At 54.7% G+C, this 25,285-nt stretch overlaps 1 protein-coding gene across 1 annotated transcript in view; it reads left to right on the top strand.

Annotated features, from left to right (window-relative positions):
• The window catches only part of MPPED1 (metallophosphoesterase domain containing 1), a 67,413-nt gene extending 42,850 nt beyond the window's left edge, over positions 1-24,563 (top strand). Inside the window, exons 4-6 of the mRNA XM_055566014.1 lie at positions 19,173-19,288; positions 21,067-21,180; positions 24,445-24,563. Coding sequence (XP_055421989.1) covers positions 19,173-19,288; positions 21,067-21,180; positions 24,445-24,563 — 349 coding nt within the window. The remainder of the gene's footprint in view (positions 1-19,172; positions 19,289-21,066; positions 21,181-24,444) is intronic.
• The last annotated feature ends 722 nt before the right edge of the window (positions 24,564-25,285 follow it).

Here is a 25,285-nt window from a genome sequence, read left to right as displayed (position 1 = left end):
TGGGAGTTGGTGATGGACAGGGAGGCCTGGCGTGCTGCAGTCCACAGGGTCACAGAGAGTCAGACACAACTGAGCAACTGAACGGAACTGAATTGGTGTTTCTGTGGGCGGAGGAGGTGGGAAGGAGTCACTGTTACGTGCTGGGCCCTGTCAGACTCTTCTTGGGCTGCTGTTGGTTCATAGCCCTTGATGCAGACAGAGGGCTAAAGGGCATCTCATCTGCATTCCAAGATGCAGGCCAAGAGCTGGCATTCCATGCAGCAACCCCAGGTTCCCTTGGGCCCTGTATGGGGCTGGGAGCAGGCGAGATGTGGGCTCCTGTGCTGGGGAAGTCTCCCTGAGTTTCTTTGCGTGAACCAGTTGCTTGCATCTGCTTTCCGGCATCGTGGAGTTAATCCTGACTTCCCGCTGCCGCCTTACCCACCTGGGACTTGCGTGCCTGGGAAGGCGGGCCCCTGCCACCATGCCCACTGGCATCTCAGCTACAGTCTTGGTTGGGCAGTGGAGTGGTGAGGGAAGGGCTGTTCAAACTGCGGCTTATCACCACTTCTCCGCTGTGTGACTCTGGGCAAGTACCTTAGCCTCTCTGGTCCATCTGTCTAGGAAAATAATCCTAACTCGCTTATAGGGAGCCTGTGAGGTCTGTGCGGACCCGTCCAGATGGAGGCTATGCCCAGAGTGAGGCCTTGAAGGTTGGTTGTGTTTATTACTGCTGCAGTGGAGACCAGGACAGAGGGAGCTGTGTTCCTGCTAGTACTTCAGCAGCCCCCAGGGGAGGGCCAGGCTTGCAATCACTTCATTTAATGCAAGGGCAGGTAGAGGCCCAGGTGAGGATGCAGCTTGCCCAGGCCCCCTGTGGGTGGTTCTCCTGACTCTCGGTCTGCTCCATGTTGGAGGCCCCTTTATGAAGACCTACTGTGCACCAGGCATGGAACAACGTGCTCTTCGTGTGTTCCTGGGTTCTCTGAACAGCCTCAGGACGCACCTCACACCTGCCTTGTTGGCCCGTGCGAACACTGAGATCTGGGGATCAGAGTGACGTTCTCATGATCAGTTCATTCATTGATCAGGTGTTTGCCCTGGGGGTGTGCCATGAGCCAGACACACACAGCTCCTGCAGTCACGGGCTTTTCATGCTCGTGGGAGGCATGTCAACCACCAACTCCTTGATTCAACAAAAGTCACGAGGAGTTCTAGGAGCTGGGGTTGGGGAAGGCTCCCCACGGGAGAGCTATAGATACAGGCAGCTCTGGGGGCCCGGGAAGGGTGTGGCAGGCAGAGGGAACAGCCCTGACGAGGGCCAGACAGAGGGCTGTGGGCACACTGGGGTGGAGTGTGGCTTCCAGGGTCTCAGGGAGAGAGCAGACGCCAGAGGCTGGGCTGTTGGGTGGGCTGGCGGCTGCCGTGGCGGGTGGTGGCCTCCCCCTGGGCTCCCGGTACTCTTTCTGCCTGTAGCCAGTGTCCTGAGCCCCTGGGGACCTGGCACGTTACATCCAAGGCCTGGAAGGGACACTTGTGTGCTCGTGTGTGCCGGGCTGGTGCTCAGTCATGCTTGTACCGTGGGCCCAGACACACAGGGCCATCCCCACTGTCCCGACTCTCCTCGTCTGACCTCAGCATGTCGCGTCTCTCTGAGTCTCTGTCTCCCTTCTGAGCGAGGGGGCCATAGCATCTTCTCTGTGCTGCCCCGGGTGAAGCGCATAGTGGGGGGCAGTGAGCAGTCCTCAGAGGGGGTTCCTGGCCAGAGAGCCTCGTGGCCTGGCTGCTGACTCTGCCTGATTCGAGGGCAGGGGGTCTGTGCGCCGCCCCCTCCCCCAACTATCTGTCGAGGGAGAGGCAGGGTAAGCTCGCCCCTGGTGCCAGCCACCTGGGCACAGGGCCGCTTGGAGGGGGCAGACAGCAAAGCTGACGGTGATTATTATTAAATTCAGATGTTTCGGGTTTTCCTTTTCTTTTTCCTGTGCCCTTAACATATTGACTACCATGTGGAAGACAGGCGACTTTAGCAGCATCATAATGCCAGCAGGCAGGGATCAGGGATCAAATAAACTGGTAGCCCTGAGTAGCCTAATACCGATGGTATCTGGGGTGTGTGGGCAAAGCTGCCCGGGGCTGAGGGGCAGACCTAATCTGTGTTGTCCGAGGAGGCAGATCAGGGACAAGAGGCAGGTTCTCATCAGTGTGGGAAATCTATCCCACAGGTGGGAGCCCAGAGGAGAGGCAGTGTGGCTTTGCTGAGTGGTGAGCTGCCTGCTACAAGGGGCATGCAAGCAGAGATACACTGTGGTTGGGCCTGGTGTCCTCCCAACCTCTCCCCTTCCTAGAGGGCCACCATTTCTCTGCCTGAGGCTGATGATTCCCTGTAGGTGGAGGGATGCACCAGCCAGCTCTCGGGGAGGTCCTTTTGGTGCTGGACTTGGGAGGTCAGGAGTGGGACCAGGCTGGCCTTGATATTGAGAACTCACCGAAGTCAGCCGGGAGGAGGAAGCAGACAGAAAACCCACAGTTATCATGACTGGCCTTTCCTTTAAGGACGACCACCCGGAGATGCTCTGCTTGGGAGACCAATGAGTCAGACTTGAGCGGTTCCACTTCTTGTCCGACACACACTTGGAGGCCCACAGTGGCCATCGGGTGCCTGGCCCCCTGCGGGGGAGGGGGCCCAAGAATGGATCCAGCCTGGCTCTTCCCCCCACGACAGGGCACCATTAGCAACCCCGCTTTCCAGGATGGTCAGAGGCAGAGAGACAATAATTTTTTAATCTGAGTATGCCCTCTGCAATATTTTAAATGTCAAAAATGGAAGTGTTTTTGCTCAGTCATGTCTGACTCTTTGAGACTCCGTGGACTGTAGCCCACCTGGCTCCTCTGTCTGTGGGATTTCCCAGGCAAGGATACTGGAGTGGGTAGCCATGCCCTTCTCCAGGGGATCTTCCTGACCCAGGAAACGAACCCAGGTCTCCTGCATTGCAGGCAGATTCTTTACCATCTGAACCACCAAAATGTGCTTACACTAAAAAAAAAACTATATATTGTTTGCCTGAAATTCAAATTTAATGGGGAGATCGTCTGGCCACCCTAATCCTGAGATAGCTGGGTTCTGCTTGCTTTTTGAATGTTGTAAAAATGGGCTCATGTGCTGTACCATGCCTGCTTTTTTGACTCAATGTTATATTTTTAAGATTCCTCCAGACCATCATGTGCAGCTGTGCTTGGGTCTTTTTTCCTTGCTGTGTAGGATTTCACCATATGAATATTTCATGACTTATTTATCCATTCTACAAATAGGCCCATTATAAATAATATTACTGTGAACATCCTACATGTATCTTGGTGCACAGAGAGATATACTCTTGAATGAGGATGCCCCCCAACACACACCTAGGAATGGGGTGGTCAGGAGAGCCTCTGCACAGCTCTTCAGTGGAGGCCAAGAGGCAGCAGTCACTTGTCTCGCCCCTCTGCAAGCACTTTGTGCGACTTGTAAGTTGTGCCCATCTGGCGGCTGGGTTGGTATCACTATGTGGTCTTCACTTGCGTTCCCTTGATGACCTGTGAGGCTGAGAATCTTGGCCACTTAGCTTTCTTCTTTTGTGATGGGCTCAGGTCTTCTGCCCGTTTAAAAAAGTAATTGGGTTGTCTGCCCTTTTTGTATTTATTCACAGAGAATCTTTATTCGGCAGGCAAGCCCGTCATCACGCGTAACGTCTCGTGGCGTTTCCTCCCCTACGACCTGCCTCTTCCCTCTCCTAGTGGCACCTTCCGATGACCGTGTGTGTTTAGTTGCTTCAGTCGTGTCCGACTCTCTGCGACCCCATGGACCATGGCCTGCCAGGCTCCTCTGCCCATGGGATTCTCCAGGCAAGAATGCAGGAGTGGGTTGCCATGACCAGAAGGTCTTCATTTTGGTGCAAAGTGAAGTCGCTCAGTCATGTCTGCTCTTTGCGACCCCATGCACTGTAACCTACCAGGCTCCTCTGTCCATAGAATTTTCCAGGCAAGAGTACTGGAGTGGGTGGCCATTTCCTTCCCCAGGGCATCTTCCCGACCCAGGGATCAAACCTGGGCCTCCTGCATTGCAGGCAGACACTTTACCATCTGAGCCACCTGGGAAGCAGCCTAAGCAGTCACAGGTCTGTGTTTTTCTTTGTGGTTAGTGCGTTCTGTGTCCTATTTAAGAAAGCCCTCCCTTGAAGTAATGAGTGTGTTTCCACATCATCTGAGATCTTCACGGTTTAGCCTTTTCTGTTTAGGTGTTAGCTCCACGGGCCGTGATCGCACTGATGACGTGAGGTAGGGATCCCATTTGGGGATTTTCCGCGTGGCCTGGCACGCATATGGAATTTGTTCTTCCCGGCTGCTCCATGTTGCCCTTCTCACCCGACACATGGGGAGCTGTGTCCGGGCTGTCTCCTGCCCCTTCAGTCCACTTAGCTCCAGGACCACACTGTCTTAATTACCCTGGCAACCGATTTCTTTCAAGTCTCTTTTCCTGACCAGAATAGTCGAAGCTTCAGGAAAGCAGGGACCTGTCTCCTGGGGGCGGGGTGGTGTCATATCACCACATCCTCTGTCCAGCCCAGTATGGGAGGGATGAAGGTCTCCCTGGGAGCCACAGGCTTGTGCGGCCACCCTCCCAGGGCACCGTGACTTTCTAGAAGTCATCTCTGGTCTCCTCAGATGCAGACTGGGCACTGGGCGCTGAGCCTTGGCCCAGAGCAGCTGAGAGGAAGGGAGCGGGAACCAAGCGCAGAAGAAGAGGAAGAGCTCAGCTGTTACAAAATCCTAAGTGTTAGAAAAAAAAAAATTCCGTATACATACCGTATTCATTTATGGGTTTTGGATGCATTTTTTGTTCTCATTTAACTGAAAACGGCCTTGATTTTTTTTTTTTTAAGGAGTGAGAGAGGGAGTGAAGTTGGCACGCAGCTAGTCCATCTGGTCTAATTACGTCTGGTATTTTGAAAGAAGGCATCTAAACCAGCTGAGACAGGAAACTTTGAGAAGTGGCGGCCGGGCCACTGCTGGGCATCTGGGCTGGGATCCTGCTCGGTGACTTGGAGGCCTGGCCGCCTGCAGGCAGGGCAGGGCCTGGGGGCAGCTGGAGGCTGAGGGTCCAGCGCTCTGCAAACCGCCAGCATGAGCGGTGACCTCGGGTTAGGTCTTGGCTTCTGGGAAATGACAGCGGGCAGTCCCCTTGTGCAGGGGTGTTCTTAGGAGTCAGGTCTTTGGCGTAAGATGCTTGGCACACACGGGAGTCCCACCCCCCTCCCCCAAATCTTTCCAGTTACGGCCTCGACTGCCCAGAACGGGGGCTGGGGGAGCTTGTCTACCTACAGCCTGTGTGGCCCTGGGCGAGGTGGTGGTGGACTCCAGACTGAGCTCCTGCTTCTCTGTGTGCACGGAGCAGGCCCGGTACAGGGTGGGGTGGGCAGACAGGAACTCAGCTGCCAGGGAATGTAAAACCTGTGCCCCGAAGGTGCTGATGAGACAATAACATAGTTACTGTTCATACCACTGAGTTGACCAGAGGCTCTATACTTGTAGCTGCTCCAGAAGCTCAAACCTTCACCACCAGGAGGAGGTCTGACCCTTGTCCCCATTATATAGCTGAGAAGACTGAGGCCCACGAGGTGAAGTGACTGGCTGAAGGTCCCACAGTAACTGAGAGTCCCGCTGGGCCTGCCCAGAACTGAGGACAGAGAAGTCGCTAAAATAAAATGCTTTCTAAAAGACTTGATGAAATACATCTTTTAGAGAAAAAAGAATAGAGGATGAAATTATGAGCTCCTAACTTTTCCCTTGCTTCTCAGCACCTCTTACCAGCATGTGGCCAAAGTCCTGGGAAGGCTGGGTCAGTGGGGCAGGATCCTGGGTGGGGCGGGGACCTGAGGCAGCCCGAACTGCCCCTGTGGGCCAGAGGCCAGTGGGCGACCGCAGTGAGGCCAGTGTGGGCTGCTGCACCCCTTGCTGGGCTCCTGACCCTTGGTCCTCCTGGCTCGGAGTGAGGAGTGGCTGGGTCTGGGACTCGACTCCAACCACCTACAACCCTTTGCTCTTTTGCTATTGAAAAAATCTTTTAAATCTTAAAAAAAATACCAACCACCTACAACCCTTTGCTCTTTTGCTATTAAGAAAATCTTTTAAATCTTAAAAAAAATACTGATTTTTCAGGCTTTGCAGTAATTCTCCAAGCTGTTTGGGGTGTTGTAATTTGAGGTTGCCTGTTCTTGTTCTGGCTTCCCAGGTGGCTCAGCTGTTAAGAATCCACCTGCAATGCAGAAGATGTGGGTTCAATCCTTGGGTTGGGAAGATACCCTGGAGGAGGGCATGGCAACCCACTCCAGTATTCTTGCCGGGAGAATCCCATGGACAGAGGAGCCTGGTTGGGCTACAGTCCATGGGGTCACAAAGAGTCGGACATGACTGGGCAACTGAGCGAATGAGCACGCTTATGTTCTGCAAGGCTCTATCAGGGGGTCCTGGGAAGCCTGACTTGGGGGTACCCCACAGAGAGGATGTCTGCCACAGCCTGTGGGTGCACACAGCCAGGGACTGCTTTCCAGTCCTTTCCTGGCCTAGAGTTTTGGCGGCCTGCAGGTTCACCACCTGCGGAAGCCTGGGTCAGGGGTCCAGGGAAAGCATCCTCTCCCTGGTGGGGGCATCTGCTTTTCCCAGAAGCCTTCTCAGGGCCAGCTTTGCGGTCACAGCACGGCCATGAAGACCCACATTCCTGGCTTCAGAGGCTGGAGATCCTGGGGCATTTAAGCCATGCTTGTTACACTCCACCCTGCATTTCTAGATGGTTTCAGCATGGGCCGTGGGCTTGGTCTGTTGAGACAAGAGAGGCCAAGGCTCTTAGTCCCCTTCGGTACCTGCAACCCTCATTCCGCAGACTTCCCAAGAGCTGCTCCACAGCCCCCTCACTCTGCCAGGCACTGCCCACAGGACAAGGCAGGACTGTTCTTATCCCTGTTTTGGGGGGGAGGGTGAGGCGAGGCATGGGGGAGTCAAGTGACAGGTCCAGGATCTCAGCCATAGGCAGGAACTGGACTTGGGTGGCTCCGGGGGTCACCAGCCTTGACCTGCTTCATCAGCTGTGGTTTCCCAGCCTGTCCCCTGGCACATCCTTCCCGCAGCCCCTGTTGGGCTGCTGAACCAGCCGGGGCTGGCCTTCGGGGTCCCAGGGTCCTGGTCCCGTCAGTGGTGCTTCAGAGCCCTGTCCCAGGGCCCTGCCTGGTGCCCCGAGTGAGGCCCCCGGAGCTGCTGGTTGGAGCATCGCAGAATCTTGGTTCACCCCTCTCTCCCCTGCCTGGAGCCCAAATCAAGTTTGGGACAGCCCATGTCTGTTCAAGGGAAGCTGGGAAGCCTGCCTCTCAGGCTGACCACAAGCCCCACCTGAGCTGTGGTGCCCCGAGTGCCCCCTTGGTCAGTCCTGTGATGGCAACGTGATGGACTTGGGAGGGTCCCCCAGGGACGAGCAGTGTCCTCCACCAGTGATCAGTTCCCTCTCCTTCCTCCGCCAGATCTTACACTTGTCATATATACCACTGGCGGTTGATGAGTTTTTTTAGAATAATTTTTATTTATTTGGCTGTGCTGGGTCTTTGTTGCTGCGTGGGCTTTCCTCTGGTTGCAGAGAGCAGGGTGCACGGGCTCTGGGGTGCACGGATCAGTGGTTGTGGCATGTGGCTTGTGAGCTCTAGAGCACAGGCTCGGTAGCTGTGATGCAGGGGCTTGCTTGCTCCGGGGCATGTGGGGTCTTCCTGACTCAGGGATTAAACCTGTGTCTCCTGCATTGACAGGCAGAGTCTTTGCCACTGAGCCACCAGGGAGGTCCTGATCGACAAGTTTGGCTGGAGGAAGAAATTCCTCACCTTCTGGCCCCATGCTGTGCTGCCTCTGGGTGCATGCACACACATGCACACACTAACACACACACACAGAGCCCCCACACTGCACATGCACACACATGCACACCACACACACATACACACGTACATGCGCACACACAGAGCCCCCACACCACCATGCACATATGCGCACACACACAGCTGTACACACACAGAGCCCTCACACCACACGTGCAATACACACGCACACACACATGTACACACATACACAGCCGTACACACACACACAGGGCCCCCACACCACACATGCACACACACCTCTGTACACACACAGGGCCCTCACACCACACATGCAGTACAGACACACACGTGTACCCATTGTCTGTCTCCCATATGCTTTCTCTCACTCATGTGCACACATGTATGTACCCATACACAAACACACAGAGGCCCCCACACCACACGTGCAGTAAAGACACTCACATGCACACACTCTCTCCCTCTCCCATACGCTTTCTCTCGCACACGTGCATTCCGTCTTCTCACACATGCAGTCCTGCACACAGATACTCTCTTCTCTCACACACGGGACTCCCTTCTGCTCTGCCTTGACTGTCCTTATCTTTCCTGATTTCACACTGTTTTCTTTATAGAAGGGCCCCTCAACACACACACACACGCACACTCTTCTACATGAGATTAATGTTTGAACGCGTCGTCTGCCTTCTTCCCGCCGCAGAGTCCCAGCCAGACAGGAGATGAATGACTCTGAGTGTGGAAGGGTGGGGAAAATTAATTAGCAATGACAAAGGACCCCATTTTGGGTTCACTCACCTCGCTGCTGACTTGCTGTAAATGGGCGTCAGGCGCGGAGTGTGACTGACAGGCCCACTCCCGCTGGCCCCGCCGCAGGGTGGGTGGCAGTGTCTCCCCCAGGCCCCCTCAACTCGCCAGCCTGGGAGATGCAGAGAAGGAGCCAGGCATGCCTGTCTCCCTCAGAGCCGGGACCTCCCCAGGAGACCGGGAAACCTGTGGATTGAGGAGTCAGCTGGAACTGGCTCAGGAGACCTGGGCACGTCACCCCCTCTGAGCCTCAGTTTCCCCTTGCTGCAGATGGAGCACAGGCTCGCTGGGGTGCCGAGAGGGTCCCGGGATACACGTGGACCAGTGACAGGTGTCATCCTCACCTGAGAGGCAGGGGCCGTGGCCGGCTCCCCGGAAGTGGCCCCAGAAAACCGGGCCTTTGGGGGACAGGGTGCTGGGGCAGGAAGGGTAGACAGGGATCAGGATGCATGGTGGGCCTGGAGTGGACCTGTTCCACCCGTCTTGCTTGAGCTTGTCTTGTCTTGTCAGGCTTGTCTGAGCTCAGGGGCGGCCTCTGCGGTGAAAGGTCCCTGCCGGTCCCTGCAGCCTTCCTCCCATAGAAGGAGAGGCGGAAGTGGAAGCCCACCTTCCTGCGGGAGTGGGCACTGTGAGAGGCTCTACCCTTCCATCTGCAGGGCAGCCGCCCAGGCCCTCACCTGGGGAACAGGCTGCCTGGGGAGGCAGGGATGGTCCCCTGAGGGAGGGGAGTCGGGAGAAGCCAAAGATGTGAGCATCGCCTCTGAGGCCCCCTCTGTGAAATGGGCACGCAGTTCCCCCGGGCAGGTTGTGGCAGTGGGAGGGAGAATGGGAAGCTCAGCAGATGGTGAGAGTTCTGTTTCTGGTCCTGGTAGGGGGTCTCAGGGCTTCAGGACTTCCAGGGGCTCTGGGGAGGATCCTGTCAGGAGGATGCGGGGAGGAGAGGGTTCATGCTAAGTTCTTCCCACCTGCCTGTCTGCCAGGTAGAGCCCCTGTCAGTTCGTTCCATCATTCATTCATGCATACCTGGTGCACGCCCTCCCTGACATCCGCCTAGACCCAGCCATCTTTTGGGGCAGGAAGGACTCAGGGGTGGTTGGCCTGGGCCTGCTCAGAAGGAACCAGTGCAAGGGCGCTCAGAGCAGGAAGGGCTCCTGTGCTCGGAGATGGAGGTGATCAGGGGAAGCTTCCTGGAGGAGGTGGCCTTTGACTCAGGTCTTAATAAATCACGGGTCATGGGTTCCAAGGAGAGGCTGGGAAGGGCGTTTCAGATGGCTGGACCAGTACGAGCCAAAACCCAGAGGTGGGGAGAGGCTGGGCTGGGTTCAGGAAGCAGAGGATCTTTGTGGCTGGTGGGTGGTGAGCTCACTGAGGAGTCTGAGCCAGACGGTCCAGAAGGTAGGCTGGGGCAGAGCCCAGGGGCCCTGTGTGCCAGGCCACTCAGTCCAGGCTTGCCCTGGAGGTGATGGGGAGCCATGAAAGGTTCAGGAGTAGAAGTCACAGGGTGTATGAGAGGCGTGTCTTCTCTCTGCAGCCAGGCTCAGAGAAGGGGAGCAGACAGGGGACACTCAAGAGTTGTTCAGAGGGACAGGCAGACAGTCGTCATGCAAGAAGGCGCCCAGGGGGATCCTGTCTGGGTCAGTGGCCCACTGGGCACCGGATGCAGGAGCCAGCAGCCCTGGTCCAGGCCCTCTGGCCTCCTGTGTGTGCTCAGACACACCGCTTGGCCTCTCTGTGGCATTGTCTCCCCACCTCTCAAGTGGGGTACTCCCGAGAGCTCGGTCCTGGGGACTGACTGAGCTAAGGTGTGAGCGTGGCTGGGAAAGTGGGGTCCCAGACGGCAGGACTCCTGGTGCTGCGGGCGTTGCTCTGGGATGGAGGCGGAGTGCCCAGCTCTGGAGTCCGCAGTCTGGATTGGAGTCCTAGCCGTGCCACTTGGTTCCCAGGTAACTTTGCGCAAATCTCAGAACCTCTCTGAACCTCAGATTTTGCATCTGTAGTGAGGTCGTGATGGTGGTTGTGTCCCAGGATGGGTGTGAGGACTGGGGGCTCGTGGACAGTCTTTGGAGCTCGGCCTGTGCGGGTGTCCTTCAGTGACCTCTTGGCATCTTCCAGTAAGGGGGCCCCTCCCCTGCCCTCTGCTCTCAGGCATTGTGCCCTGGTCTGGGTGTACCGCCGGGCCCAGCTGTACTTGGGGCACGCTGGACCTCCTCCGCCCCACACCCCAGCATCCCCGGGAGATGGGGTGGCTGATTAAATGGCCCCCGGTACATCCCCTTCCCAGGGGCGTGCGCCTTACCTGGGGAGATGGAAAAATCAGAGCAGGGAAGGCTGTGTTTTCTACAGACAAGTATTGCCTCCCTCCCGCCTGCTGTTAGGGAACCCAGAATTCACACTTCAGGGGGAAACCGTTTAATGATTGGCCACGAGGAGGTCATTTATATTGGCTAAGCGGGCCTAATTAGATGGGATTCGAAGGTTACCATAAGCGCACAAAAAAGCTGTTAAGGGGTTAACCTCTGAGAGATTACATTGTATTCAGTGCTCTGTTAAAGTTTGAATTAATTTTTCCCATGGGTTTGTTCACATTCTAATTTTCAACTAAATGAGACATCTGTTTCAGAAAAGGAAAATTTGCTCTGGTTGTCATGGCAACTATCATTCTGTAAGAAAATTATTCCAATGGTTACTTTAGAACAGAAAGACAGAAATTCAGGACATAAAGCCGCCTGCCATTGCTCAGTTGGAATTCTGATCCGCCCGAGCTCCTTGGGGTCTGTGATGTGTCTTGGACGGTGGGTGGACATTGGGGTTCCTGGCCCTGGGGGCAGTCAGGCTGTGTGTCCAGGCAAGACGCCAGCTGTGTTGGGGCCAGAAACCATGGCCCTGGCAGCACCAGGGTCTCAGGAACACTTGTGGGTCTCAGACCACGGCTGCCCCCAGGGTGGGTGGGTGATTCTGGAGCTTGGCTGCTTGGATGACAGTCCCCGAGAGCCCCTGCCTGCCTTGTCCTCTGTCTGGAACCCCGGGCAGCCTTGAACTTCACCTCTGACCGCAAAAGGCCCCGCTGGACCAGGAGAGGGGGTCAAATGACCAGACAAGGATGCTGGGGGAATCTGGGCCAATTTCAGTGTCAGGAAGGGCAAGGGCCACCCCCCGCCCTTTGGCTTCTCTTCCCATGGCACAAACCTGGATGGATGTCATGTATGCGTGGCTTTTCTAGACCCTGGGGAGTGTGGTCACCCTGAAGAGTCGTTCTCTCCTGCTGCTCTGGCCCCCACTTCTGGCCTCCCTTGGGAAAGGCCCGCTAACAGCCTGCAGACCCCCTGAGGAACATCCCCTCTGGATGGTCCTTTGCATGACTTGACTCTCTGCTGCCCTCAGATTTCAGTCAAGGCCAGAACTTGCCCATTTCCCAGTGACAGGGCCCCTGGATATCTGGAGGTTTGTTTTCATGGTGGTGGTACTTTCGTTCTCTTAAACATCCTCCCGCCCACCCTGTCTCCTTGCCCTCTGTGTCAGCCAGTGGGGCACAGCATCAAGCAGGAAGGAGCCCCTCTAATGGGTAAGATCTGGGGCACAGGCGTCCTTATCCCAGTTTACACACATACAGAGTCTAGGAGCATCCCGCCCCGGGGCAGAGGCGGGGTGTCTGATGCCAACTTGGGTGCCCTTGGGCAAATGTCTTGGGCATCCCTGGGGGTGCGGTAGATTCCAGCTTCCCGGGATTATGAGGGCACGTGTTTCCAAGAACCATCTCTGGGGAAATGCCACCCTCAGACACAGGCTCTTGGGTGCTGGAAGGGAAGGTGGAGTAGGCAGGGGCTTGTGTGGGTGGGCTCCCGGGAGGCCTGTGGGGCCTCTGATATGTTGCTGAGTGTCTTTTCCAACAAGCTGCTCCTGCCGCGACTCATGGGAACGAGCAGACGTCTTCTCTCCATACTGATGAGGTCTCGTTCCCCTCTTGTAAATATTTGATTAGGGTTTTTGAAAAATGGATGCTGTGTTTGCAAGGCAGCACCAGAAGGGCGTTGCTCCTTTTCCTGTAAGCTGATGGGCTGTGGGCTTCCAGGGGACCACCGGGCTTGGCTTTAGCAGCAGTTTCCAGGCTGCTGCAGCCTCCCCTACAGGGACAGCCAAAGCGGGGCTTTGAGGGTGCCCAGAGTCTGCGGACTTCAGAATGGCAGAGCTGTGAGCTCTATGTTAGGGCTGTCAACCGTTTTTGACCAGGAACTGTGGTAGGAAAAGCATTTGTCTTTTTTACTTTGTGACTCAGTACACCCTTATGTGGGTGTCTATTTAAATACAAATATATTTAACTGAGTGTCCCTTCCCTGCGATGCTGTACTCTGATGTTTTCTATTCTTTTTTTCCTTTTCTTTTTCTTTCTTTCTTTCTTTCTTTTTTTAAATGTGGTTTGACCCTTCAAAATGCAGTTTGAAAAGCCCTGCCCTAGGCTAAAGGTTTTTCATCCAGGTTCTATGAGTGGCTTTCAGAAAGGGTTTTTCATGATAGAGATTGTGATGGTGCTGGTGATGGTGGTCATGAGAGTGGTTGTTGGTGCTGCTGACGGTGGCGGTAGTGCTGGTGGTTGTGCTCTTGACGTGGTGATGCCGGTGATGGTGGTGATGGTGGTGATGCCGATGATGGTGATGATGGTGGTGATGATGGTGGTGATGGTGGTGATGCCGATGATGGTGGTGATGGTGGTGATGATGGTGGTGATGGTGGTGATGCCGATGATGGTGGTGATGGTGGTGATGATGGTGGTGATGGTGGTGATGCCGATGATGGTGGTGATGGTGGTGATGCCGGTGATGGTGGTGATGGTGGTGGTGGTGATGCCGATGATGGTGGTGATGGTGGTGATGGTGGTGATGATGGTGGTGATGGTGGTGATGCCGATGATGGTGGTGATGGTGGTGATGCCGGTGATGGTGGTGATGGTGGTGGTGGTGATGCCGATGATGGTGGTGATGGTGGTGATGGTGGTGATGCCGATGATGGTGGTGATGGTGGTGATGGTGGTGGTGATGATGGTGGTGGTGATGGTGGTGATGGTGGTGGTGATGATGGTGGTGATGATGGTGGTGATGGTGGTGGTGATAATGGTGGTGATGCCGGTGGTGGTGGTGATGGTGGTGGTGATGGTGGTGGTGATGCCGATGTTGGTGATGGTGGTGGCGATGATGGTGGTGATGCCGATGATGGTGATGACGGTGGTGGTGATGGTGGTGGTGACGGAGAGGATGGCAGTTGAAAAGCCTTGGACCAGGCCCTGTTGTAAGCACTTTACCTGGATTAATTGTTTTCAAAGCCGTATTGAGGCAAATGGTGTTATTATGCCCATTTTACAGGGGGGATAATTGACGCGTAGAGACATTCAGCCACTTGCCCAAGGTCACATAGGTAATTAGAGGTGGACCCATTCTAACCCAGGTCTGTATGATCCCAAGATTCCCTCCAGTTCAGTTCAGTTGCTCAGTTGTGTCTGACTCTTTGTGATCCCGTGAACTGCAGCACGCCAGACCTCCCTGAAAGTGAAAGTGAAGTCACTCAATCATGTCCGATTCTTTGCGACCCCATGGACTGTAGCCTAACAGGCTCCTCCATCCATGGGATTTTCCAGGCAAGAATACTGGAGTGGGTTGCCATTTCCTTCTCCAGAGATCTTCCCAACCCAGGGATTGAACCCAGGTCTCCAGCATTGTAGGCAGACGCTTTACCATCTGAGCCACCAGGGAAGTCCTAACTATCCATCAACAACGGCCCGAGTCCACCCAAACCCACGTCCATCGAGTCGGTGACGCCATCCAGCCGTCTCATCCTCTATGGTCCCCTTCTCCTCCTGCCTTCAATCTTTCCCAGCATCAGGGTCTTTTCAAATGAATCAACTCTTCGCATCAGGTGGCCAAAGCATTGAAGTTTCAGCTTCAACATCAGTCCTTCCAATGAACATCCAGGACTGATCTCCTTTAGGATGGGCTGGTTGGATCTCCTTGCAGTCCAAGGGACTCTCAAGAGTCTTCTCCAACACCACAGTTCAAAAGCATCAATTCTTCGGTGCTCAGCTTTCTTTATCCAACTCTCACATCCATACGTGACTACTGGAAAAACCATAGCCTTGACTAGTGGACCTTTGTTGACAAAGTAATGTCTCTGCTTTTTAATATGCTATCTAGGTTGATCATAACTTTCCTTCCAAGGAGTAAGCGTCTTTTAATTTCATGGATTTAATCACCATCTGCAGTGATTTTGGAGCTCCAAAAATAAAGTCAGCCACTGTTTCCACTGTTTCCCCATCTATTTGTCATGAAGTGATGGGACCAGATGCCATGATCTTAGTTTTCTGAATGTTGAGCTTTAAGCCAACTTTTTCACTCTCCTCTTTCACTTTCATCAAGAGGCTCTTTAGTTCTTCTTCACTTTCTGCCATAAGGGAGGTGTCATCTGCATGTCTGAGGTTATTAATATTTCTCCCGGCAATCTTGATTCCAGCTTGTGCTTCCTCCAGCCCAGCATTTCTCATGATGTGCTCTGCATGGAAGTTAAATAAGTAGGGTGACAATATGCAGCCTTGACGTACTCCTTTTCCTCTTTGGAACCAGTCTGTTGTTCCATGTCCAGTTCTAACTGTTGCTTCCTGACCTGCATACAGGTTTCTCAAGAGGCAGGTCAGGTGGTCTGGTATTCCCATCTCCTTCAGAATTTTCCACAGTGTATTGTGATCTACACAGTCAAAGGCTTTGGCATAGTCAATAAAGCAGAAATAGATGTTTTTCTGAAACTCTGATTTTTTTCTGATTCCCTCCAAGTTGGGTGTCAAATCACGTATGTGTCGGGAGGGCGTGTTTTTCTGCAGAGAGAACCCTCAGCTTTCTGCAGACATGCTAAGGCAGGCCTGGATCAGGTGTGCCTCAGGGAGGAGGCACCTTCCGAGGGGACTGTCCCCAGTGCTGCCCACCTCACTGCCTTCCCCAGCCCCAGGCAGCTGGTCACATCACATGGAGGGCGCGTCCTGAGGTTGGGGATCCCTTGGGACAGCCCAGACCTGGGGGTGCAGACAGCTCTCTGTGCCCGCCCTTACTGTCTATTTCTCTCTCAGGGGCCCCGTGGGCAGGTCCCCAGGTCCCTACCTATACGGGTGGTTCCTCTGGTACCCACTCATGGCTGGGTGTCCAGGAACCCCATCCCTCTGCCCCAAGAACAAGGCAGGAGCCACAGGTCACCCTCAAGATCAACACTTAGCCTGGTGGCGGCTTGGGGAGATGGTAGCCTGGCGTGTGCTGCTTGCTTTTAGTAGTAAGTTTGTCTGGGTAGTACCTGGGGGCTTTCATTCCAAATGGAGGATCATATCCAGCCTTGAGGTTTTGGCTGCAATCCCAAGACAACAGAAAGAGTTCTGTTTGACATCCTGTTCACAAGCTCACTCATTCATCCAGGCTGTCTCTCTCAACACTGGTCGTTGAACAAACATCTGCCCCTCCCCCGGGCAGGTGCTGGGCATTTGGGGCGAGAGGGAAGATGGAGGAGACAGGTTTGAAGGAGAAACGTGCTGTAGGAGGGGGCAGGCAAGAGGAGGGGCGGGACCCAGTGTCCCAGGCAGGGGTCACAGGTGAGCAAAGGCTGGCAGCAGAAGGGAACCCCACAAGTGTCTGAAATGGGAAAGGACCCTTGTCCCCAAAAGGCCAGTGTGGCCACTCATCTTCCTCCTTCACAAACCTACATTCCAGGATTTGACACTGCAGGCTCAAAGGCTGTGGGGAGAGGGAGTCAGATCTGGGTTCCAGAATAATTCCTACACTGACCATGGTGTGACCCTGGAGACCTCCCTTCCTCTCTCGCTGAACTTCAGTCTTGTCCAGAACCTACCACAGTGGGACTAAATCAGTTCTCAAATGCTGTTCCCTGGAACCCCCAGGGCTCCATAGAGGTGCACTGGGCGGCTGCCAACGAGGCAGAGGCCGTGGGCCAATAGCCAGGGATGTCAGCCTCCCCCGGGTGCTCACGGGCCATGAGGGGGATTTTAGTGGCAGCTCTGGGCACACGAGAGGCTTTGAATGTAAAAGCCCAGCCCCATGACCAACTTGTGCAGAGTATGTCGGCCAATGGTGGGGAGGTGCCCAGCCTGGAAGTCTTTGCACCTGGGCCCAGATCCCTGAGCCAGCTCACTTCTCTGAGCCTCTGGTTCCTCATCTGAAAAATGGGAATAATCCTAGCCCTTAATTCACTGGGTTCTTGTAAGAGTTAGGTGAGCCCTTTCCTGTGATGTAATCAGATTGTTGTTGTTCAGTCACTGAGTCATTTCTGACTCTTTGTAACCCCATGACCTGCAGCATGCCAGGCTTCCCTGTCCTTCACTATCTCCTGGAGTCTGCTCAAATTCATGGTCATTGAGTCGTTGGTGCCATCCAACCATCTCATCCTTTGTCACCCCATTCTCCTCCTGCCCTCAATCTTTCTCAGCATCAGGGTCTTTTCCAATGAGTTAGCTGTTTGCATCAGGTGGCCAAAGTATTGGAGCTTCAGCTTCAGCATCAGTCCTTCCAATGAATATTCAAGGTTGATTTCCTTTAGGAATAACTGGCACCTGGCAAAAAGTAGGTGTGCAGGGAATGCTGGTGACAATTTTTGCTTTCTACTCTGTGGCCCTCAGTCTCCTCATCCATAAAACAGGAAGAAAGAGACCTGTCTGCCCACCTTGCTGCAGGTGTGAAGGTCCCTAGGGTGGCCGATGAGGAGGTGATGCGGTGATGGTGGTTATATTAGTTTCCTAGGACTGCAGAACTAACCATCACAAACCACGGAGCTTTAAACAACAGGCGTCGGTTCTGCCCAGCTCTGGAGACTGGTGGTCTGAAATCCAGGTGTCGCTGAGGTTAGTTCTTACAGAGGGCACTGAGGGAAGATCTGTTCCCTGTGACTCTCCCAGCTTCTGGTGGTTGCTGGAAGCCTGGCTTCCTTGGCTGGTAGACAGTCACTCTGGTCTGTGCAGCCACACTGTCACGTGGCCCTTACCGCTGAGTGTCTGTGTTTTCTGAGGACACCAGTCACTGGATTAGGACCGCTCTAATCAGGTATGACCTCACTTGATTATGCCTGTGAAGACCCTACTTCTAAATAAGGTCACATTCACAGGTATTGGGTTCATGCTTCCACATATATTAATATTTTGGGGGAGACACAATTGGACACCCAATGGTGATGATAGTAATGATGATGATGGTGGTGGTGGTGGTGGTGGGGTGATGATGATGATGGGGTGAAGGTGTTGGTGGTGGTGTGGTGGTGACGGTGACGGCGATGATGGTGACTTTGTAGATGCTAAAGGGCTGTGTTAATTTGGGGATCTCATAATGACTTAGGCCTAAGAGCTGACTCTTAGTTGGGATACTTTTGTTGTCAATGAAAACCCAGTTCAGATGGCCTTCTATTGGCCCATGTAACTGGGAAGTGCAGAGGTGGGGTGGGTGTCAGGTGCAGTTTGATCCAGCTGCTGCCCTGGAGCATGTGTTCCAGCCATCTCCCTTTAGGACAGTTTAATAGGTGCTGACAACTCCCAGGGTAAGAAGCTCACTGGTTGATATGCAGGTGTGACAGCGTTCCTTTCTCTCATCACTGAAGGAAACATCTGGAGTTGCCTCCAACTGGAAGGGTCAGGGTCACATGCTCACCCTGTGGGATGGGGAATGACTTGCATTGATCTGTCTAGGGCTGGGATGGGCAACAGGTTGGAATTCTGTTCATTGGTCTCTGTCCACCTGGCCCTGACCTTGATGTTGAGGGTGGACTCAGCACTGTGGAGCCCCCGCTGGGAGCTTCGGGGTGGAGACAGGAATGAGCATTCCCACCTGGGACCCTCTGTCTCTTGCTGGGGGCTCCACTGGCCCCAAGTGTGGGAAGGATGATGGATGAGCATTTTCCCACCGTGGGGACAGGTGAGAGTATTCTTCTCTGGATTTGCTTAGAAGGGCTTAGAGCAAGAGAGGTCTTTGGCAGAAGATTTTTTTTTTTTTTAACTTTCACTTAAAAAAATTACATGACTATTTGGTTGACCCAAAAGTTTGTTTTTTTCTATAACATATTATGGCCAACCCAATAATATTCTTCATCATAGGAAAAAGATGATTTTGCTTTTTTAGTAGTGAAGCAAGAAGGAAAAGGTGCATCAGGGGCCTTCCCTGGTATTTCAGTGGTTAAGAATCCGAGCTTCCTCTGCAGGGGACATGTGTTCGATCCCTAGTTTGCGAACTAAGATCCTAAGTGAGACGAAGCCAAAAAAAAAAAAAAAAGCCAAACAAGACTGGTCACTACCTGGGCAAGAGTTTAGATGAATTCGTACCTTGAATCCCCATCCAGGTGGACACCTCCTGGGTGTGAGGTCCTGGGTATCCGACTGGTTTGGATGGCCACCTTTCCTGACTCTCATTGCCCCCACTCTCGGTGGCCAGCTCTGAACCCCCTGCTCTTCTCCTACAGGCAGCCCTGGTTTTACGGCTGGGGTTTTAACCTCCCACGCGGCCAAGCGCTGCTCGAGAAATGGAACCTCATTCCTGAAGGCGTGGATGTCCTGATAACCCACGGACCGCCGCTGGGTAAGACTCATCTGCCTCCACCTCGGGCTCTTGGCCCCGGATGCCTGCTCGTGCTGGGAGGACACAGGGCTCTGGGTGCCGGGGCCAGGGGCTGCAGGGCCTGTCCAGGGAGCTGCCAAAGGGTGCTGGGGCACCAGTCACCCCCTTGTCGCTCTCATTTCCTGAGCACCTACTGTGTGCTGGGGGCTCCACGTGTTAACTCCTGGACTGCTCACAGCCAGGTGGTGAGGTCAGACTCAGCTGCCCCTTTCACACAGGTGGGCACCGTGGAGCTCAGGGGTGTCAAAGACCTGAGTCCTGGGGGCTGAATACCACAAGGTCACTCCCACCAGGCCCCATCCTCTGCACCCCTCACCCTGGGAGACCACCCACCCCAGCAGTCTCCAGCTTTCCTCCCAGCCCCCACGGCCCCCACTTCGGTCCAAGCTGATGGCACCGCTTGTCATCCCAGATGGGAAGGGTTGTCAGGTGAGGCCCAGCGCAGCCCCAGAGTCCCTCGCTCCGATACCTGTTCTGGGAGAAGCTGTCCCGAGCACCTGTGTGTGCCAGACGACCAGCCAGCACCCTTGGGTGCCTCCCTCCACCCTCACAAAATGTTCCCCATTTCCAAATGGAGGGAACCTGGAGGCCCAGGGCCCTGACATGGTTTAGGCATGGCAACGTGGCTTGTAGTGGGGCTCTGGAGCAGGTTTCTTACTTTCTCCCTCCTCTCTCTGTCTCCTTCTTCCCTTCTTTCCACCTCCCTATCCATTCCCCCACCGGCATCTTTTGGGTTCCTGCCTCACCACGTCTGCTTCACACACAACACACAACCCCTGCTCTGGGGGTTGCCTGTGTGCTCAGCCCAGCCCAGTTGTTATACGAATTGTTGAATGTGGCACAGAGAGGTTAAGTGACTTGTCCAAGGTCACACAGCCAGCAGGTAGCAGAGCCTGGGACTTAAACCCAAGGGTCTGCTCCAAACCTACTTTCCTCCCACTTCCTGCCTCTCCCCTTCTCTTCCTCCTCTCTCTCTCTCTCGTCTCTAAGTCAGGTCCACTGCAGCCTGTGTGATTCTTTGCAGGATCCGTCTTCCCCTCCCCAGCAGTTTTAGAAACCTGTTTCTCCCACCCAAGCAGAGAAGGGGCTGAGCTGAGCCCTCGTTGTCCGCTTGGAGTAATCAATTACTCTTCGTTTGTGTAGCCATGTGAGGCTAATAAGCCACCACCATATGGGCAGCTCCGGGAGGCTGGCCGTGCGAGCAGACGCAGACGCAGGCATGTGCGTGAGGCTGCAGTGGATAAAGAGGCTGTTTTCCTGATTTTGTGATGTTTGTTTAGAAAGTTTCCGACCTGCAAATTCTGCTCCCGGACTCCTCCCTGCTGCTGGCTCACCTTGGGCCTCACCTGTCCCTCTCAGGCCTCAGTTGGCTTCTCTCTGCAATGGGTGGATTCCAGCCTTGAGGCCACTTTGAGCACGAATGGTCTGGAGGCTCTCAGCTATGGAGCCATCTTCCCTACCCCACCTCCACCCTGTGCTGCCTGGCGCACTTGGGCTCTTATAAGTGTGTTCTCTGTGAGGCCCTGAGGGAGGAGCAGGGGAAGAGGGAGGTGGGGGAGGCCACAGGCCCCAGGAGGTGCACACTGGAGCCAGGCTTCCCTCCTTGAGGTTGGGGCAGGGCAGGGTGGGTCCAGGACTGCCGCGTCCCTGAGACTGCAGAGCTGCGACCTGGGCTTTGCAGGGCCAGGGCCGGGCCTGCCTGGGCCCCGTCACCGCCCTCCCTCTCTCTCCCCTACCAGGCTTCCTGGACTGGGTCCCCAAGAAGATGCAGCGGGTGGGCTGCGTGGAGCTGCTCAACACGGTGCAGAGGCGCGTCCAGCCGCGGCTGCACGTCTTTGGCCACATCCACGAAGGTCAGCGAGGGCAGGGGCCGCACACGTGGTTGTTGTTATTGTTCAGTCGCTCCGTCATGTCTGACTGTTTGTGACCCCATGGCCTGCAGCACGCCAGGCCTCCCTGTCCTTCACTTAGCTCCTGGAGTTTGCTCAAAGTCATGTCCATCAAGTTGGTGATGCCATCCAGCCATCTCATCCTGTCATCACCTTCTCCTCCCGCCTTCAATCTTTCCCAGCATCAGGGTCTTTTCCAGTGAATCGGCTCTTCCCATCAGGTGCCCAAAGTAGTGGAGCTTCACCTTCAGCATCAGTCCTTTCAATGAGTAGTCCGGGTTGATTTCCTTTAGGATGGACTGGTTAGATCACACGCTGGTGGGGGAGGTGCACCTCACTGGCTTCTCAGGGGGGCCCTCTTGGCTCCCTTGAACCCAGTCACCTCCTCCCTGGCCAGCGGAAAGAGCCCAACTCCTACATACACTTTGTATCTACATATGCCTGTCTACACGCTGGCTGTCAGTTGCCTATTGCTGAAGTGTTTCATCACAGGAAGATGAGGGCAAAGTCTGGCAAGACTCAGGGGTAAGTTTTACTTCCTAGAGCCCTGCAACTCTGCCGTGCCTCTAGCCTGAGAAGTCTTCAGAGATAGCGGGGGGCTTTCTGGAGGAAGGGACATTTGGATGTGACCTAGAGAAGGATTGCATTTGGGGGTACACTGTGAGCTGTCTACAGAGCTGGAAGCCTGTCTTCCTGTTCACGTCCCTATGGCCTGGCATACAGTAGGTGCTTAATGAGTGTGGAGGGCTGCCTGCCTCCCTGAGGGGCTCTGGCGGCACTTCTCCTCCCAGTGTCCCCACCCAAGACAGACATGAGGTTCTGCCTTCTGTCCTGGGGCAGGACCGCTTGCTGTGTCCACATGGCTGGAGTTGGGGGGTGTCCATATCATCTCAGGCAGTGGGCAGGGTGGCTGTGAAGGTGACTGGCGATGTTGGGGGCTGCAGTCCTGACAGCCGCCCTGTCCCTGTCCTGGCCTGTCACTGCCCAGAGTTCACCTCATTCGACCTCAGCCTTCCTCACTAGAGCCTAATCGCACCAGTTGGACGGCTCCCTCCTTTGGCTCTTTTGAACCTTTATCCCACCCGTCTAAGGCCTCTTGGTCCCACCGTACCCTACGGTGAAGCACATGGGCCCCCGTGGTGCAGGGGGACCACTGTGTTTCCCCCCAGCGTTGTCCCCTGGCCTCTTGAACCTCTGTCTGTGTTGGGCTGGGGCTCCTGGGCCTCATGTCTGGTTCACATCAGATCACTTTCCAGCTCAGAAACCAGCAAGGCTCAGACCCTTCCCTCTGCATCATGCTGTCAGGGGTGGGAGTGATCATACCTCTGAGACCCTGAGGAGCTCACAGACTTCTGGGCAGCAGATGAGCCATCAAAGGCGGGATCTGAAAGGTCATGGGAGAGGTGGATGGCGCATGTGCTGCAGGATAACAATAACGCCTGTTGCTTTCTGTAGCCCCACTGTGGGCATTTAAGAGCACGCCCTGCATGACTGTACAAGTGAAATGCAGGCTCCAAAGAACTCATAGCCTGTGCAGAGGAGGGGAAGTGTCCCTTTTGGTGTGGAGGTGATCTGAGCTGAAGGTTGAAGAGGATTCTGACAAGTAGATGTGGTGGAAAGAGGGTATGATGAGGACAGAGGTGTGGAGAAGAAAGTGCGTGACAATGGCGGTGATGGTGACCAGGGTGGAAGTGGTGAGGATGGTGATGTTGATGGTGGTGATGGTGGTGGTGGTGGTGCTTGTGGTATTGAGGTGACAGCGAGAGTAGTGATGATAGAAGTGGAGATGATGGTGGTGGTGGTGGTGATGCTGATAATGGTGTTGGTGATGATGGCTCTGATAATGACAGTGATGGTGATGATGGTGGTGATGGAGATGATGATGGGGGTGGTGGTTGTAGTATTGGTAGTGATGATGGTAGTGTTGATAATAGAAGTGGAGATGATGATGATGGTGGTGGTGATGCTGATAGTGGTGTTGGTGATGATGGCTGTGATAATGACAGTGATGGTGATGGTGTTGGTGATGGAGATGATGATGGGGGTGGTGGTGGTGGCAGTGGTGGTGATGCTGATAATGGTGTTGGTGATGATGGCTGTGATGGTGATGGTGGTGGTGATGGATATAATGATGGTGGTGGTGGTTGTGGTATTGGTAGTGATGATGGTAGTGTCGATAGCAGAAGTGGAGATGATGATGATGGGGGTGGTGGCGGCAGCGTTGGTGATGCTGATAGTGGTGGTGGTGAGGATGGCTCTGATAATGGCAGTGATGGTGATGATGGTGGTGGTGATGGAGATGATGATGGTGGTGGTGGTTGTGGTATTGATAGCGATGATGGTAGTGTTGATAATAGAAGTGGAGATGATGATGATGGTGGTGGTGATGCTGATAATGGTGTTGGTGATGATGGCTGTGATAATGACAGTGATGGTGATGGTGGTGTTGGTGATGGAGATGATGATGATGGTGGTGGTGGTGATGATGGCTCTGATAATGGCAGTGATGGTGATGATGGTGGTGGTGATGGAGATGATGATGGGGGTGGTGGCGGTGGCGGTGTTGGTGATGCTGATAGTGGTGTTGGTGATGATGGCTCTGATAATGGCAGTGATGGTGATGATGGTGGTGGTGATGGAGATGATGATGGGGGTGGTGGCGGTGGCGGTGTTGGTGATGCTGATAGTGGTGTTGGTGATGATGGCTCTGATAATGGCAGTGATGGTGATGGTGGTGTTGGTGATGGAGATGATGATGGGGGTGGTGGTGGTGGTATTGGTAGTGATGATGGTAGTGTCGATAGCAGAAGTGGAGATGATGATGATGATGGTGTTGGTCATGATGGCTGTGATAATGGCAGTGATGGTGATGGTGGTGTTGGTGATGGAGATGATGATGGGGGTGGTGGTTGTGGTATTGGTAGTGATGATGGTAGTGTTGATAGCAGAAGTGGAGATGATGATGATGGTGGTGGTGGTGGTGCTGTTGATGATGTCAGTGATGATGTCTCGACATGCACTTTCCAGGCACCGGGCTGAACACGTGGATTATTATGTCATTTGCTGCTCACAGCAGGTTGGGAGGAGTTTCTTGCTAACACTCGCCCAGACATCTTTAGCCTCCTGTGGCTAAGTGCCCTCTGACTACCACACCTGCCAGACCACCCTCGACTGCTCCGGGTCCTGGTGTCGCCTCTCAGCCCTGACCACTGTGTGCTTACTTTCTAGGGTACGGAGTCATGGCGGATGGGACGACCACCTATGTGAATGCCTCTGTGTGCACCGTGAACTACCAGCCCGTGAACCCACCCATAGTCATCGACCTCCCCACCCCCCGGAACTCTTGACTGCCCCCGCGGCCCCAGCCCTTCCCACCGCATCAGCTCCATACGCCTGGCCGAGAGCACGGATCCCCAGCCGCCCTTCCTTCCCTGCACACAGCCTGTCCAGCTCCGGGAACAGCCCAGCCAATGGGCTGAGGCCTTGGAATGAAGAAAATCACCCCTGACTCTATCCCTGGAGTCGGGATCCCGCGGGGCTGTTGGGGGATCTGCACTCATCGCTGATTTCTGCGTGTCCCTTCCATGTGTTCCTTGTTAAAGGACCTACTATGCTCTCAGCCGCGTCCTGCTTGGGACGTGACGGAGTCTTCATCTGCTCAGTTGGACGCCCTCGTGGGTTTGGGAAGCTGCTGCTCTTGGACGGATTCTGAAGTTCTGGCACAAAATCTCCCTCTCACTGAGGGTCTGAGTGGCTGCACGCCTCAGGGTTGGGGAGGTGGATGGGTGGGGCGTCGCAGTCTGAGTGCGGGCAGCCCTTCCGCTTCTCCCAGGCCTCCGAGGGAGCAATCAGGGACGTCTCAGGAATTGGGCTGCATCTGGCCAGGCCACCCAGACGTCGGCTTCTTGCCGTCCCGTGTTTTCTTCCTGTGGGCATTTTTGCTGATGTGAATGATGGCCTGAGCATCCTGGACACCCACTCGCAGCCTGGACTTGGTGGGGTGGAGAGGGGTTGGTTCTGTAGAATGAGCTTGTTGAAGACCCAGGACTGGGCTGGAGGATCCCCATGT

Source organism: Bubalus kerabau, chromosome 1 (assembly GCF_029407905.1).
Source record: "Bubalus kerabau isolate K-KA32 ecotype Philippines breed swamp buffalo chromosome 1, PCC_UOA_SB_1v2, whole genome shotgun sequence".
NCBI classification, from domain to species: domain Eukaryota; kingdom Metazoa; phylum Chordata; class Mammalia; order Artiodactyla; family Bovidae; genus Bubalus; species Bubalus kerabau.
The sequence above is the reverse complement of the archived record's forward strand: the minus strand, read 5'-3'. Positions and strand labels throughout refer to the sequence as shown.